Consider the following 18018-nt stretch of genomic DNA (forward strand, 5'->3'; position numbering starts at 1 on the left):
CTTCTATTTAAAAATCTCCAGTCTTCCAGTACTTATCAGCTGCTGTATGTCCTGCAGGAAGTGGTGTATTCTCTCGAGTTTGACACAGTGCTCTCTGCTGCCACCTCTGTGCATGTCAGGAACTGTCCAGAGCAGCAGCAAATCCCCATAGAAAACCTCTCCTGCTCTGGACAGTTCCTGACATGGACAGAGGTGGCAGCAGAGAGCACTGTGTCAGACTGGAGAGAATACACCACTTCCTGCAGCTGATAAGTACTGGAAGACTGGGGATTTTTATATAGAAGTAAATTATAAATTTATATAACTTTCTGGTGCCAAAAAGGATTTATCCGGAGTACCCCTTTAATTAAAGCCTTACTAGGTTTTGTACCCAGCTTTATCAGACATATAAGGCCCAGATTAGCCAAGAGGGCATACAGATGGGTCACTAGACATAGCTGTCGTTCAGGAATCTCAGAGAGCTGGGTGACAGAGATACCAGAGGCCTTATAGACTACGTACTGTCTGTATGACGGCTATTATAATTGTTACTCAATGAAGCTTTGTCCCCCTTGTACATTGTAATGCAGGAGCCTGGAAAAGCTGGATGAGGAGCTGTGTTTGCGGACTCAGGACTGGCAGGATAACGGCTGCTGATCCAGATCACTGGTGAGGTGCTGTACCCCGGGCCGCCAGGATGGGGAGGATTTTGTTTTTTTTAATGTCAAGAAACTAAAGCGAGAAGGAGAATAAAATCAGCGAAGCGAAAAGCGTCGGGGAGGACGGGAGCCAGGAATCCGCTCAGGTCTCCAGAGCTCAGATGGTGCTGGCACGCTGAAGAACAAGTCACCGAGGAGACTGAAACACGCTGGGTTAGTGCTGGCGCTGATCCATCCCATGCCGGCTGATTGATGCCCGCCTCAGAGGACGCCCAGCTAAGAGCCCATAAAGAAAGCAAAACCAACTCTGCGAACGTCGAGGAGTAAACCGCGAGAGGAGAGGAGCAGGACAGGCCACCAGTGATGGCCCCTGAGCGGGGACCCAGGACGTACACCACGGAATCTGCCCCCTATACACGTGCCCCATAGACTTTATCTGCACTGATACATTGTAACAAAGTATCAGGTCCGGCTTCTGATTCTCTCCACTGATACACTGTAACAGACTCTCACCTCTCTAAACAGGACATCACTCTCTATTCACTGACAGCATGCGGGCAGAACTGCAGATAAAGGGACTTCCGCCTGTCACATGGTTGGGTAATGGGCCCATCGGGGGAGGGGCGCAGGGACTGACCTGGATCTTGATTGGCCATGAGAAGTTGCTGACGTAGACATAGAAGGTGATGTTCGGGTTAGTCCGGAAGTTAAACTTCTCGCAGGAGAAACTGTCCCGATATTCCTTGATGTGAGACTTTGCCACCAGCGGGACTTCTTCTCCTGAGATGGTGCCGGCTGCAAGAAAACACACAGGTTACATTATAACAAATGTGCTCTAACCGCATTATAAAACTACTCCATCATTAACCCTAAAGTAATACAATCAAATACTGAATATAGATGTCATGTGTTAGCTCCGCCCCTGAGGAACCTACACCTTACACACGGATAAAGTCAAAGAACAAAGAAAACACACGGGGAAATGTTATAACAACCGAGCTCCAACCACATTAAAACACTACCCTACTAGTACTACAATCAATTACTATATATAGATGTCATGCGTTAGCTCCGCCCCTGTGGAACCTACACCTTGGATGGATGGTTCTTACCTGAGTCTAAGGTCAAAGAACAAAGAAAACCCACAGGAAACATTATAAGAACCACACATGTGCTAAAAGAGAGCGATCAAATACAACAGATGTATATACAGAGACTGTGTTAGCCCCACCCCTGCAGAACTGACAGGTCACAGTATAACTTGTGACTAATGTGGCCGCACAGGACTTTATGGCAACCACGCTCCTCCACAACTGACCCCAAGAGCATGCAATTGAATACCATAGGTCTACATGGACAAAACATGTTAGCCCCACCCCTGCACAACATAGAATTTTACAGATCACATGATGTGGGCCAAATAAAAACAGAATGGATACATAATAACAACCATATGAAAGCCAATATAGGTAGAGAATGTGTTACCCCACCCCTGCAGAACCTACAGAGGTTGGGAACTCACTTTTGTCTAAACACAGAGGACACCTTACAATAACCAGGCTCCTCCAACGCTGACCCCAAGACCATACAATCGAGTACTATAGGTCTATATAGACATCATTGGTTTGCCCCACCCCTACAGAACCTACAGGTACAGCTGCTATATTATAACTTGTGTACTGGTGGATGAGAGTGATAAAGCGGGTGCATATTTACTACTGTGCCAAGTCACTTCTGCTGCCACTCTATATATCAGCCTGCCTAACATGTCTCGCCCCATGAGCTTACAATCAATCTGTGCACACAATATTGACTATCTAGTCAATAGGCAGTAGCTAATAAATAGTTATTTGCAGCACGGTGTAAAGTAAGATCATTGTCGATTCTGCTCCTTACTAATTCTATGCAGATGGATGATGAACACTTTGTATTTCTCGCTAAGGGTCGTGGTGGGCGGCGCCATTCTGTAATCAACAGCGTCCTGCCACCCCAAATGACGGCCGGGGAACACCAGACAGCAATCACACGGGGTCAGGAGAACAGCAGCATGTAAATACAGCCGTAATTACAGCAATCTGTGTCAGATCTGTTATTGGGGATCAGCGAGGAACGCTCGGCTTTATTATTGTCATTTACATAAATGAGTCACCCCGTCACACGACGCCTCGGCCCCGAATAATGAGAACTTCTAAAACTTTCTCACTGACTTCTCTTTCAGCTTCTAACTATTTCCAAGATCTCTGCTTGCTGTCAGTGTATAGTCAGAGGCAGAAATGGTCTCCTACTTCTCACAGCTGAAGGTTTTCTACAGGTGCATCCAGCTGATACTAAAAACTCATACTGACCTAGGTATCTGATACATTGCAAAATCTCCAGTCTTCCTGTAAAATCTCTAGTCTTCCAGTACTTATCAGCTGCTGTATGTCTTGTAGGAAGTGGTGTATTCTCTCCAGTCTGACACAGTGCTCTCTGCTGCCACCTCTGTCCATGTCAGGAACTGTCCAGAGCCGGAGAGGTTTTCTATGGGGATTTGCTGCTGCTCTGGGCAGTTCCTGACATGGACAGAGGTGGCAGCAGAGAGGACTGTGTCAGACTGGAGAGAATACACCACTTCCTGCAGGACATACAGCAGCTGATAAGTACTGGAATAATGCATATTTTTAAATAGAAGCAAATTACAAATCTGTACAACTTTCTGTACCAGTTGATGTCAAGGAGTACCCCTTTTAAGTCAGTGAACCAATCAGAGGCCATTTCCCCAGGAAGATAACAGAATTGCAGCTTTGGATGTGACTGAAGTATAAAAAGTATGATTGCAGCTCTGGAGGTAGCTAGAGTATGGAAAGTGATGGCGTGGCCCTCTAATATGATGAGACTGTTCCATCTAAGTCCCCATAACTCTCAGTTAGACCTGCCCTGTATCGTCTCGGGGAGATAGGCCTATAATTCCTGACATTCCACCTTAACATGGGCCGGAGTCTCCTATCGTGTTCATTCCACCTTAATTCCCATCTAGCGCTGATCAAACACGAGCGCCGGCCTGTTAAATGTCGATCGTAAATGTCACGCTGTATTTTTATGTATGGACCTCGCCGTCTTCCCGCGTACGCTCCTTCACTCCGCCCGGCTTTATCAATCCATGAATTTTTATTGACACAGTGTGTAAATTTCAGTGGGATCCGCGCAGGAGAGGGGGCGAAACGCTGCGATTATACGGAAATTTATCCCTTAAGACTCGGCCGTACGTTCCCTCCCGGAGCGCCATCTGCTCCACACAATAAAGAAGGGAAACTTCTATAACAGACTTTGTGTTACCACAACTCTCCCTTCTAAGATCTCTGCTTGCTGCTAGCTAAGTACAATGGAGCTCACAGAGCATTGTCTACACTGGATACAGCTGAGAGCAGGACTAGCTATGTACAATGTATCAGTCTGGAACTCACAGAGCATTGTCTATGCTGGATACAGCTGAGAGCAGGACTACCTATGTACAATGTATCAGTCTGGAGCTCACAGAGCATTGTCTACACTGGATACAGCTGAGAGCAGGACTAACTATGTACAATGTATCAGTCTGGAGCTCACAGAGCATTGTCTACACTGGATACAGCTGAGAGCAGGACTAGCTATGTACAATGTATCAGTCTGGAGCTCACAGAGCATTGTCTACACTGGATACAGCTGAGAGCAGGACTAGCTATGTACAATGTATCAGTCTGGAGCTCACAGAGCATTGTCTACACTGGATACAGCTGAGAGCAGGACTAACTATGTACAATGTATCAGTCTGGAGCTCACAGAGCATTGTCTACACTGGATACAGCTGAGAGCAGGACTAGCTATGTACAATGTATCAGTCTGGAGCTCACAGAGCATTGTCTACACTGGATACAGCTGAGAGCAGGACTAGCTATGTACAATGTATCAGTCTGGGGTCCAGGCTGTACAGCTCACAGAGCATTGTCTACACTGGATACATTAGTAGGAAACAATTAACTCTATGGGCAGGACTAGATCCTGGTGGATCTAGAGAAGGAAGGAAGCAGAGAACATCTTTTTAGAAAGTTGCAGAACTTTTTTATGCTGATTTATGTCTTTACATGGGAACCTTGGGGCTAGACTTGATTGTTTTGTGTTTCCAGCTTCCATGCAGACCTATGTGTATCCAATGTAAGAGACAACAAGCCCTGTGGATTGTAAACTCCCAATTCCCAATTCAGTAAAATAAAATTCAAGGACAGATGACTACAGGATCAGACTACACCGGTCTACTTTGTAGTCTGTTACCATGGAGACACATAGTTTGGCATGTGAGCTGTGCACACCAAGCAAAGAAAACCATGTTTTACTGAGACCATCTGCAAAGTTGCATTGCAGAAATAAAGAAATGCTGCAAATGTGAACAAACCCTTTAAGCTCCATTTAACTTACATTACAAGGGATCTCTTTAATTTCGCTTTTGATCTAGATGTATCGATTATTCGGAGTTAATAACCGTATCATATATATACACACGTGGTCCGGTCATATCCTGATTTCTGCGGCATATGAGAAGGGGGTGACCTCTACACGACCTTGTTATTTGTAGGGTCTGACATCCCACCTCCGGGCCCCCTGATGTCGCTTGCAGCATTCATCTCATTATAACTTCAGTGCCTCGCTCCCTCAGTCCTCTCCTTCTCCGATTCCATCAGTTCCCCTATGAGAAGCTGCTTTATCTTTGAAAATTCAACTTTTCTCCAAGTTCATTAATTTATGCAAATATAATTGTGGCGGTCGCCAGCGCCTGTAGGACGGGACACAATGGAAGCGCTAGAAGCAGCGTCACAGATCCTCCGACTTCTCAGTCACGTAATTTCCCACCGGCTCCGTGTCCTCCACCGATGTCTCTTTCTAAAGTCACCGATGCCGAAAGGAAAAACTTTCCAGATAAAGAGCCTTGATCCCCAGAGAGGAGGGAAGCGGGGCCGGCACCCCAGAGCGAGCGCAGATAAAACCGCCCCTTTATCTGTGGCAGCAGCCGCCACCGCCGCCTATTGTCTCCTATCAATGTTAAGGTTAATAATTAAGCCGGGATGCGGGATCTTTGTCTCTCCGGTCGCAGGAAGCTTTTATCTTAATTAAAATCGCAGCGTTTCATAATACCAACATTTTATTTTTTGTATTTCAATACGACAAAACCGTTCACGGCCGCCAACGTCCTATTAATTGAATGTGGAGGAAACATAACATGTTAATGAAGCTTTGTGCACAGCGCATGAGCGGAGGAAGACGGGAAGTCATTAATAAAGACAGGACGGGAACCGCGGAGCGAGGCTAGTGACCGGCGCAGGAGAGGGGCGAAAAGGAAGAGGGGAGAGGAGGAAGGAGGGGGGGGGGGGGAAAAGGAGGAAGGAAGGTAGGTAGGGGAAAAGAGGAGGGAGAAAGGAAGGTAGGGGGAGAGAGGAGGGGGAAAGGAAGGTAGGCTGAGAGGAGGGAGAAAGGAGGGGGAGAGAAAAGGAGGAAGGAAAGTAGGGGGAAAGAGGAGGGAGAAAGGAGGGGGAGAGAGAAGGGAGAAAGGAAGGTAGGCTGAGAGAGGAGGGAGAAAGGAGGGGGAGAGAAAAGGAGGAAGGAAAGTAGGGGGAGAGAGGAGGGAAAAAGGAGGGGGAGAGAAAAGGAGGAAGGAAAGTAGGGGGAGAGAGGAGAGAGAAAGGAGGGGGAGAGAAAAGGAGGAAGGAAAGTAGGGGGAGAGAGGAGGGAGAAAGGAGAGAGGGAGGAGAAAAGGAGGAAGGAAGAAAAGTAGGGGGAGAGAGGAGAGAGAAAGGAGGGGGAGAGAAAAGGAGGAAGGAAGGAAGGAAAGTAGGGGAAGAGAGGAGGGAGAAAGGAGGGGGAGAGAAAAGGAGGAAGGAAGGGGGAGAGAGGAGGGAAAAAGGAAGGTAGGGGGAGAGAGAAGGGGGAAAGGAGGGGGAGAGAAAAGGAGGAAGGAAGGAAAGTAGAGGAAGAGAGGAGGGAGAAAGGAGGGGGAGAGAAAAGGAGGAAGGAAGGAAGGTAGGGGGAGAGAGGAGGGGGAAAGGATGGTGAGAGAGAAGAGGAGCGAGAAAGGAGGGTGAGATGAACGGAGGAAGGAAGGTTTGGGGAGGGAGGAGGGAGAAAGGAGGTGGAAAGAAGAGAGGAGGGAGAGAGAAGAGGATGAAGGAGGGAAGAAGGAGAGAAGAAGGAAGGGGGGGGAGAGGAGGGAGGAAGGCGGGGTAGGGAGTGTGGAGAAGAGGGAGAAAGAATGTCGAGAAGAGAAATGGGAGAGAGAAGAGGAAGAAGGAAGGGGGAAAAGAGAAGAGAGAAGTAAGAATGGAGGGGAAAGAACAAAGAAGGGGTATAAAGTAGGAGGAGAGAAGAAAGGAGAGGAGGGAGAATGGAGGGGGAGAGAAGAGGAGAAAGGAAGGGGGAGAGAGGAGAGAAGGGGGATAAGAGAGGATGGAGAAGAGGAAGAAGAGGAGGAAAAGAGCGAGAGAAGAGGAAGGAAGGGCGAAAGGGGAGGGAAGAGGGGAGGGAAGCAGGAGAGGAGGAGGAGAAGTGGAGTAAGAGAAGAGGGCAATGGAGAGAGAACAGAACAGGAGGAAGAAGAGGAGGGGAGAAAGAAGAGGAGGAAGGAGGAGGAGAGAAGAGGAGGAAGGAGGAGGAGAGAAAAGGAGGAAGGAAGAAGGAGAGATGATGGAGAAAGAAGGGGGAGACAAGTGGAGGAAGGAAGGGGGAGAGAAGGCAGAAGAGGGAGGGAGAGAAAAGGAGGAAGTGGGATAGAAGAGGAGAAAGGAGATGGGGAGAAATGGAGAGGAGAGAGAAAGGAGGGAGAGAGAAGACAGATGAGAAGGAAAAGACAAAGAGAGAGAGAAGAAGAAAAGCGAGAAGGTAGAAAGGAGGAAGAGAGAGGGAGAGAAGGAGGTTAGGGAGAGAGGAGGAAGAAAGAAGACAGAGAGAAGTGAGGAGAGGAGGGAGAAAAGAGGGGAAAAGGAAAGAGTCAGAGTCTTCAGATTCTAGGCTCTTCCTATAATAGTGACATTGTTTTGTGGTCCTGTATATAATGGATGATGTCTCTGGGGTTATGTGACCAATCTAAAGTTTACAGTCATCCACAAAGAAGCCACCTTATATATAGGCAGCTACAGACCGAGAAGAGAGAAACATGGGGAGAAGGGAATACAGAAGAGAGAAAGGAGAGGGAAGCGGGAAGGAAAATGGTGGAGGGAGAGGGGAGGTACAGGAAACGGTTAGAGAGAGAGCGGGGTAAGGGAGAGGAGTGAGGAGGAAAGGAGGGAGAGAGAGCGGGGTAAGGGAGAGGAGCAAGGAGGAAAGGAGGGAAAGAGCGGGGTAAGGGAGAGGAGCAAGGAGGAAAGGAAGGAGAGAGAGCGGGGTAAGGGAGACGAGTGGGGAGGAAAGGAGGGAGAGAGAGCGGGGTAAGGGAGAGGAGCAAGGAGGAAAGGAGGGAAAGAGCGGGGTAAGGGAGAGGAGCAAGGAGGAAAGGAAGGAGAGAGAGCGGGGTAAGGGAGACGAGTGGGGAGGAAAGGAGGGAGAGAGAGCGGGGTAAGGGAGAGGAGCAAGGAGGAAAGAAGGGAGAGAGAGCGGGGTAAGGGAGAGGAGCAAGGAGGAAAGGAAGGAGAGAGAGCGGGGTAAGGGAGAGGAGCGGGGAGGAAAAAAGGGAAAGAGCGGAGTAAGGGAGAGAAGCAGGAAGGAAAGGAGAGAGAGAGAGCGGGGTAAGGGAGAGGAGCGGGGAGGAAAGGAGAGAGAGAGAGAGCGGGGTAATGGAGAGGAGCAGGGAGGAAAGGAGGGAGAGAGAGCGGGGTAAGGGAGAGGAACAGGGAGGAAAGGAGGGTGAGAGAGCGGGGTGAGGGAGAGGAGCGAGGAGGAAAGGAGGAAGAGAGCGGGGTAAGGGAGAGGAACAGGGAGGAAAGGAGGGTGAGAGAGCGGGGTGAGGGAGAGGAGCGAGGAGGAAAGGAGGGAGAGAGCGGGGTAAGGGAGAGGAGCGAGGAGGAAAGGAAGGAGAGAGAGCGGGGTAAGGAAGAGGAGCAGGGAGGTAAGGAGGGAAATAGAGCGGGTAAGGGAGAGGAGCGAGAAAGAAAGGAAGGAGAGAGAGAGAGTGGGGTAAGAGAGAGGAGCAGGGAGGTAAGGAGGGAAAGAGAGCGGGTAAGGGAGAGGAGCGAGGAGGAAAGGAAGGAGAGAGAGCGGGGTAAGGGAGAGCAGGAAGGAAAGGAGAGAGAGAGAGCGGGGTAAGGGAGAGGAGCGGGGAGGAAAGGAAGGAGAGAGAGCGGGGTAAGGGAGAGGAACAGGGAGGAAAGGAGGGAGAGAGCGGGGTAAGGGAGAGGAGCGGGGAGGAAAGGAGAGAGAGAGAGAGAGTGGGGTAATGGAGAGGAGCAGGGGGGAAAGGAGGGAGGGAGGGAGAGAGAGTGGGGTAATGGAGAGGAGCAGGGGGGAAAGGAGGGAGGGAGGGAGAGAGAGCGGGGTAAGGGAGAGGAGCAGGGAGGAAAGAAGGTAGAGAGATAAGAAGAAAGTGAAAAATCACTTGAGATTCTCGACCAACAACTGGACAACACACAGGTTCCCATAACATGGCCGCAAGGTTTCAGAATGCAAATAAAAGAAATCCATCACTGTCCCATGATACACCCTGCGCTCCCTCTCATCCCCACGTCACAGTGTCACCCTCACAGCGAGATGACGGACTCTCCGTATTACAGCATAACCCTCACAGTGGGTTAACGGACTCTCCGTATTACAGCATAACCCTCACAGTGGGATAACAGACTCTCCGTATTACAGCATAACCCTCACAGTGGGATAACAGACTCTCCGTATTACAGCATAACCCTCACAGTGGGATATTGGACTCTCCGTATTACAGCATAACCCTCACAGTGGGATGATGGACTCTCCACTCCTGGTTATTACCTGTTGATCCGATTGACCAGGTGATGTTGAGGTTGAAGTTGTTGGACGCATTGATAGAAATGTCAAGATTTTTATTTGACTAAAAGAAAAGTCAAAAGAAAAAAAGATTCCACCAATTAGACGCAGTATACGTACATATATATTTGCAGAATTATGATTGCAGCTCTGGAGTATAATGCAGGATACATATAATAAGCAATGTATTGTGATCAAAAGAGTTTATGCAGAGTACCTTTATAAATCCAGCTCCACATCTTCTAATGTATAATTGTGTTTCAACCAGAGCTGAAATCCCAATTCTGCTTAATTTCAAAGCATAATCTAGAGAATTGTAAATGTGACTCTGGATCTAACTAGGAAAACCAATCATATACGGTATGTTGGGACACTATACGTTCTGCATGTAATGTTGCATGACGGTGCTATAGATCCTACATGTATAGGATTTGTAGCTCTGCTCATCCTGCACCTCCTGGTTCATGAACAGAATGATAGGGTTACAGTTAATACTGACACAGGCCGAGCAGTAACCCTCCATAATACAGCCCTGTGGTCACTGAGGGTTAATGTGTCAGATGATGGCGTCCTGTGCAGACTCTGCTGTCATCCCCGGGTGACACTCATCACTGGTGAGACCATCTGCAGTGCGGACGTCTGATGGCTGATGACGGTGAGGGGTGCAGATGGGGAGGGGGGCTGACATCTAGGGGAGATGACAGGCTGTGAACATGGAGGCGGCTCACCTGCTCGGGGTTGGCGATGAAGTTGATGGCCGTGTGGTGACGATCGTCCTCCTGGATGAGGCTGAAAGTGAACTGATAGTCGATAAGGAGGCTGTCTGCGGAGAAAAGACAAGACGTCCATGACACACGAGTCACTGCAGCAAAGTTATTATACATCCCTGAAATACTCTGTGCTGCTGGGAAAACATCCTTCATCCACCATGTGATTCTCATTCTGCTACCTCCCTGATATCAGCTATTACAGCTCCAGCACTGATATAACCTCCTATTACATCCTATGTGACTGATATCAGCCGCTCCTCTTATAACGCTCCAGTACTGATATAACCTCCAGACATTACATCATATATGACTGATATCAGCCGCTCCTCTTATAACGCTCCAGTACTGATATAACCTCCTATTACATCATATGTGACTGATATCAGCCGCTCCCCTTATAACGCTCCAGTACTGATATAACCTCCTATTACATCATATGTGACTGATATCAGCCGCTCCTCTTATAACGCTCCAGCACTGATATAACCTCCTATTACATCATATGTGACTGATATCAGCCGCTCCTCTTATAACGCTCCAGCACTGATATAACCTCCAGACATTACATCATATGTGACTGATATCAGCCGCTCCTCTTATAACGCTCCAGTACTGATATAACCTCCTATTACATCATATGTGACTGATATCAGCCGCTCCTCTTATAACGCTCCAGCGCTGATATAACCTCCTATTACATCATATGTGACTGATATCAGCCGCTCCTCTTATAACGCTCCAGTACTGATATAACCTCCAGACATTACATCATATATGACTGATATCAGCCGCTCCTCTTATAACGCTCCAGTACTGATATAACCTCCTATTACATCATATGTGACTGATATCAGCCGCTCCCCTTATAACGCTCCAGTACTGATATAACCTCCTATTACATCATATGTGACTGATATCAGCCGCTCCTCTTATAACGCTCCAGCACTGATATAACCTCCTATTACATCATATGTGACTGATATCAGCCGCTCCTCTTATAACGCTCCAGCACTGATATAACCTCCAGACATTACATCATATGTGACTGATATCAGCCGCTCCTCTTATAACGCTCCAGTACTAATATAACCTCCTATTACATCATATGTGACTGATATCAGCCGCTCCTCTTATAACGCTCCAGCACTGATATAACCTCCTATTACATCATATGTGACTGATATCAGCCGCTCCTCTTATAACACTCCAGTACTGATATAACCTCCAGACATTACATCCTATGTGACTGATATCAGCCGCTCCTCTTATAACGCTCCAGTACTGATATAACCTCCTATTACATCCTATGTGACTGATATCAGCCGCTCCTCTTAGAACGCTCCAGGACTGATATAAGCCGTGTCCTGTGATGCTCGGTCCTGCACTCTATATTCACAGTCAGTTTCTTGTCTCCATTAAAGCTTCTTTCCTTCTGATCAGAGAGGCGACTTATTCGGTGATCAGTCACTGTCCTCACATGGCAGCATGGAGGTGGCGGATGAGCTTCGCTGCCTGTCGCTTATTACTGTGTCAGGTTGGATAATCCGCCGCCCGCACATCTGGTTTGTCTTCCATCGGCTGCCGCTAACCTGATATATCCCGTCCGTCTCCTCGTATAAGGACACAAGACACTGAACCAGCAGAGGAGAGACGCCCTGTACTGTCCTCACCTCTACATTATAGGACAACTAAGCTGGCCTAAGAATCACCTCCAGAGCTGCACTTACTATTCTGTTGTTACATCGTGTCTTATGCTCCAGAGCTGCACTCACTATTCTGCTGTTACATCATGTCTTATACACCAGTCACCTCAAGAGCTGCACTCATTATTCTGCTGTTACATCATGTCTTATACCCCATTTACCTCCAGAGCTGCACTCACTATTCTGCTGTTACATCATGTCTTATACCCCAGTCACCTCCAGAGCTGCACTCACTATTCTGCTGTTACATCATGTCTTATACTCTACATACAGCTCATGCAGCAATCCAATCCCTATTCTGCTGATTCCCAGCTCTCTTACACCAGTGCATTATGAGAATTGACCCATTAGGATGTATCTGACTGTGCAGCATTGTGATTACAGCTCTGGATGTGCTCTCTTCTATGTATGGAGTACATTGCTGGGACTCCTCTGGCACAGGAGGTTCCTTCTCCTTGTCCCATCCTCCTCCCCGTCTGCACAGTAACCCAGGCTCTGGACACTGCTGCGGATAGGAGTGCGGAGGAGTCCAGGAGGGCGGCAGGAGGCGGCGGCGGAGCGTCTCCCGAGGCTGCGGAGGATTATTATATGGTGCAGAGATTCACTATATTGCTTTGCTTTTGGCAATAGGATTTCATGCGCTTGTTCCAGCTAAATGACTGAAGAAGAAAAGTTCTGATCTTCACAACTTCGAAGTTCTCTGGGCAGAAGCTGCAGCACAGGAAGGAGAAGACTGCCCCCTAGTGACTGCAACCAGCAAGCAACACCAAGAGGAAGCTGCACAGGACCAGATCTCCGCAAACCAAGAGGCGGCTACACAGTCACAGATCCAGGAGTCTTACCAACTGAAGACTATATCATCATAGAGATGGGTGCAGGGAGGGGACAGAGAGGACTGTGCAGGTGTAACTGTATGACCACACAGTGCAGGGAGGGGATAGAGAGGACTGTGCGGCTGTAACTGTATGACCACACAGTTCTCTCTATGATCTAGCACACCACCACATAGAGCACAGTCCACCACACGCAGAGCACAGACGGCCACACACAAAGCACAGACCACCACACACAGAGCACAGACCACCACACACAGAGCACAGACCACCACACACAGAGCACAGACCACCACACACAGAGCACAGACCACCACACACAGAGCACAGACCACCACACACAGAGCACAGACCACCACACACAGACACTTACAGTAGCAGGTTCCACGCAGCGGGTTCCCCAAGTATCGGTTCTCAGAATCGCATCTGTGAAATTATACAAAAAGACAAATTAGAAGATTGCAGGAAGCAGAAGATCTCAGATTTCAGCTCCGGGGGTCGGAATACGTTATATACACTTTGTATAGGTCACATGATTACACGGGAGTCTGTGCAATGTGTCTGAGTAGATGCTATTGTTCTCTGTTATCAGCCAGCACAATTATGTGACTGATCTGTCCCCATAATCCAGAACTGTACTCAGAGATATCACTGTTATCTGTGCTGTTACATAGGACTGCAGGTGACATCTACTACATTATCTGTACTCAGAGATATCACTGTGTTATCTGTGCTCTTACATAGGACTGCAGGTGACATCTACTACATTATCTGTACTCAGAGATATCACTGTGTTATCTGTGCTCTTACATAGGACTGCAGGTGACATCTACTACATTATCTGTACTCAAGAGATATCACTGTGTTATCTGTGCTGTTACATAGGACTGCAGGTGACATCTACTACATTATCTGTACTCAAGAGATATCACTGTGTTATCCGTGGTGTTACATAGGACTGCCGGTTACATCTACTCCATTATCTGTGAGGCTCCAGCAGCTAGCCCTCGTGAAGTATGGCGGTGATATGATGATGTTTCCGCAGAGGAGTTTTGATAATTTAAGCTCTTTATAATTGACTTTTCACAATGGCGGTGGAGGATGACAGGACATTGGCGCGGTCAGGGAGGCGGCTCGGGAATAGACGCCGGGCACAATTCCTGCAACGTTCAGATAAAAGGAGCCTCATAAATATGACACCGCATCCATCTCCCCAATATACGGCTGAGCCCTCACTGCGAGAAATACAGCGGCTCAGCGCAGCGGAGGTTCAGGAATTACGCAGGGTGGACAGCTGCTCACAGGGAGATTAGATACGGGGGCCGCCATTACTGTCCGCACACTGAATATATGGAGCGCTGCCTGAGCTCTGCCAGGAAACCCTACTGCTATTAACTAATGCAGAGTCAGGGGTTCTAGAGCTTTATTAGCTACATGGTATAGTCAATCTCTCTATCTGCCGGCACTGAATGAGGACAAACCCTTCCTGACTTAATCCTACCTCACAGCTGAGGGTCTGTTACTATTGCATACAGTCCAGACAAGGCTCCGTATGTGGCTACTATATGGGAGCTGCACAGAGGGGGACCATCTACTGTATGGGGGCTAAACATGAGGCCCATTTACTTCATGGAGGCAGACTATGTATTGTATGAGGGCTGTACATGTACATGTACTGAAAGTAAGCTGCACAGAGGTGGGGCACCTGCTATATGGGGACTGCAGAGGGTGGACAATCTACTGTATCAGGGCTGGACAAAGGGGGTCACCTACTGTATGCAAACTACAGAGGGTGGACTATTTGCTATATGGGGGCGGCAGAGAGAGGGCCATCTACTATATGGGGACTGCACAGAGGTAGGCCACCTACTATATGGGGACTACAGAGGGTGGACTATATACTGTATGGTGGTGGCACAGAGGGGGCCACCTACTATATAGGGACTACAGTGGGTGGACAATCTACTGTATGGTGGCGGCACAGAGGGTGGACTATCTACTGTATGGTGGCGGCACAGAGGGGACCACCTACTATATAGGGACTACAGTGGGTGGACTATCTACTATATGGTGGCGGCACAGAGATAGGCCACTTACTATATGGGGACTACAGAGAGTGGACTATCTACTTATGGGGGCGGCACAGAGGGGGCCACCTACTATATGGGGACTATCTTTACTGTATACAGGCTGCATAGGGGGGCTTATACTTAATTAAAGCTGCAAAGAGTGGTCTAACACTATATTAAAGCTGAACCAAGGGACATATTACTATACAGGAACTACACAGACAGGACTAATATTATATGGATGTCACACAGAGGGACCTTATACTATATGGAAGCTGCAGAGTGGGGCCTAATATTATATGGATGTCAGACAGAGGGACCTTATACTATATGGAAACTGCAGAGAGGGGTCTAATATTATATGAGGGCACAGAGGGAAACTACTTACTATGTATGAGAGAATGGCGAGCACTTATAATATATGGGGACACAGAGAGGCAAAAATACTAAATGTGAGAACAGAGAAGCCTAATTACTATATGTGGGACCAAAGGGAAACAACTACTATATGGAAACCTGTACTATATGAAGACAAGCAGGGCCTAACTATTATATGGATGCACAGAGGGGGCTTAAATAATATATGGGGGCATAGAGGGGAATAATTACTATATGGGAAGCACAGAAGGGTCTAACTATTACATATAGAGGGATCAAACTACTATATGAGGATACCGAGGGGCCTCACTACTATATGGATGCACAGAGGGGCCTCACTACTATATGGATGCACAGAGGGGCCTCACTACTATATGAGGATACAGAGGGGCCTCACTACTATATGAGGATACAGAGGGGCCTCACTACTATATGGGGCCTCACTACTATATGAGGATACAGAGGGGCCTCACTACTATATGAGGATAAAGAGGGGCCTCACTACTATATGAGGATACAGAGGGGCCTCACTACTATATGAGGATACCGAGGGGCCTCACTACTATATGGATGCACAGAGGAGCCTCACTACTATATGAGGATACCGAGGGGCCTCACTACTATATGGATGCACAGAGGGGCCTCACTACTATATGAGGATACAGAGGGGCCTCACTACTATATGAGGATACAGAGGGGCCTCACTACTATATGAGGATACCGATGGGCCTCACTACTATATGGATGCACAGAGGAGCCTCACTACTATATGGATGCACAGAGGAGCCTCACTACTATATGGATGCACAGAGGGGCCTCACTACTATACGAGGATACGAGGATACCGAGGGGCCTCACTACTATATGGATGCACAGAGGGGCCTCACTACTATATGAGGATACAGAGGGGCCTCACTACTATATGAGGATACAGAGGGGCCTCACTACTATATGAGGATACAGAGGGCCTCACTACTATATGGGGCCTCACTACTATATGAGGATACAGAGGGGCCTCACAACTATATGGATGCACAGAGGGGCCTCACTACTATATGAGGATACAGAGGGGCCTCACAACTATATGGATGCACAGAGGGGCCTCACTACTATATGAGGATACAGAGGGGCCTCACTACTATATGAGGATACAGAGGGGCCTCACTACTATATGGATGCACAGAGGGGCCTCACTACTATATGAGGATACAGAGGGGCCTCACTACTATATGAGGATACAGAGGGGCCTCACTACTATATGGATGCACAGAGGGGCCTCACTACTATATGGATGCACAGAGGGGCCTCACTACTATATGGATGCACAGAGGGGCCCCACTACTATATGAGGATACAGAGGGGCCTCACTACTATATGGATGCACAGAGGAGCCTCACTACTATATGGATGCACAGAGGAGCCTCACTACTATATGGATGCACAGAGGGGCCTCACTACTATATGGATGGACAGAGGGGCCTCACTACTATATGAGGATACAGAGGGGCCTCACTACTATATGGATGCACAGAGGGGCCTCACTACTATATGGATGCACAAAGGGGCCTCACTACTATATGGATGTACAGAGGGGCCTCACTACTATATGAGGATACAGAGGGGCCTCACTACTATATGGATGCACAGAGGAGCCTCACTACTATATGGATGCACAGAGGGGCCTCACTACTATATGAGGATACAGAGGGGCCTCACTACTATATGAGGATACAGAGGGGCCTCACTACTATATGAGGATACAGAGGGGCCTCACTACTATATGGATGTACAGAGGGGCCTCACTACTATATGGATGTACAGAGGGGCCTCACTACTATATGGATGCACAGAGGGGCCCCACTACTATATGAGGATACAGAGGGGCCTCACTACTATATGGATGCACAGAGGGGCCTCACTACTATATGAGGATACAGAGGGGCCTCACTACTATATGGATGCACAGAGGGGCCTCACTACTATATGAGGATACAGAGGGGCCTCACTACTATATGAGGATACAGAGGGGCCTCACTACTATATGGATGCACAGAGGGGCCTCACTACTATATGGATGTACAGAGGGGCCTCACTACTATATGGATGTACAGAGGGGCCTCACTACTATATGGATGTACAGAGGGGCCTCACTACTATATGGATGTACAGAGGGGCCTCACTACTATATGGATGTACAGAGGGGCCTCACTACTATATGGATGCACAGAAGGGGCCTAGTATATTGAGGCAAAAAGGGCCTTGACTACTATAAGGGGGCACAGAGGGGGTCTATCTTCTATATGGAGGCACGGGGGGGGGGGGGGGATTATCTACTATATGAGGGTATAGAGTGGACTATATGATGGCTCAGATCAGGTCAAAATACCGAATAGGGCACAAAGTAGGCACAGTTAGTGTTGAGCAATACAGATGGGGACTTTGTATCGCGATGAGGATGGTTTTGGTGCCAAGTACCTAAAATGTTAAGAGCAGATGGAGAATAAAGGAAAAGTGAACAACTCTGATCAGAGAATACGCCCCCCCCTGTGAGTCACTGAATGTAACTGTACTGTAATCACCTAAAGAGAGCTTAGACTCACTCAGCCCCCTAGGCTGAACCCCTAGCCACGCCTCTGGTACGTAGTAACTCAATATTACTTTATATTGTTTGCAGGTGAAGAACAATTGACCCTCAT

The 18018-nt window shown here is 48.2% G+C and overlaps 1 protein-coding gene across 1 annotated transcript in view; it reads right to left on the reverse strand.

The window, feature by feature from the left end:
- ATRNL1 (attractin like 1) overlaps window positions 1-18018 on the reverse strand; it is a 356964-nt gene that overhangs the window by 147803 nt on the left and 191143 nt on the right. Inside the window, exons 21-24 of the mRNA XM_069979719.1 lie at window positions 13249-13301; window positions 10298-10392; window positions 9555-9633; window positions 1276-1433 (exon numbers count right to left, since the gene is read on the reverse strand). Coding sequence (XP_069835820.1) covers window positions 1276-1433; window positions 9555-9633; window positions 10298-10392; window positions 13249-13301 — 385 coding nt within the window. The remainder of the gene's footprint in view (window positions 1-1275; window positions 1434-9554; window positions 9634-10297; window positions 10393-13248; window positions 13302-18018) is intronic.

This window comes from Dendropsophus ebraccatus, chromosome 8 (assembly GCF_027789765.1).
Source record: "Dendropsophus ebraccatus isolate aDenEbr1 chromosome 8, aDenEbr1.pat, whole genome shotgun sequence".
Lineage (NCBI taxonomy): Eukaryota > Metazoa > Chordata > Amphibia > Anura > Hylidae > Dendropsophus > Dendropsophus ebraccatus.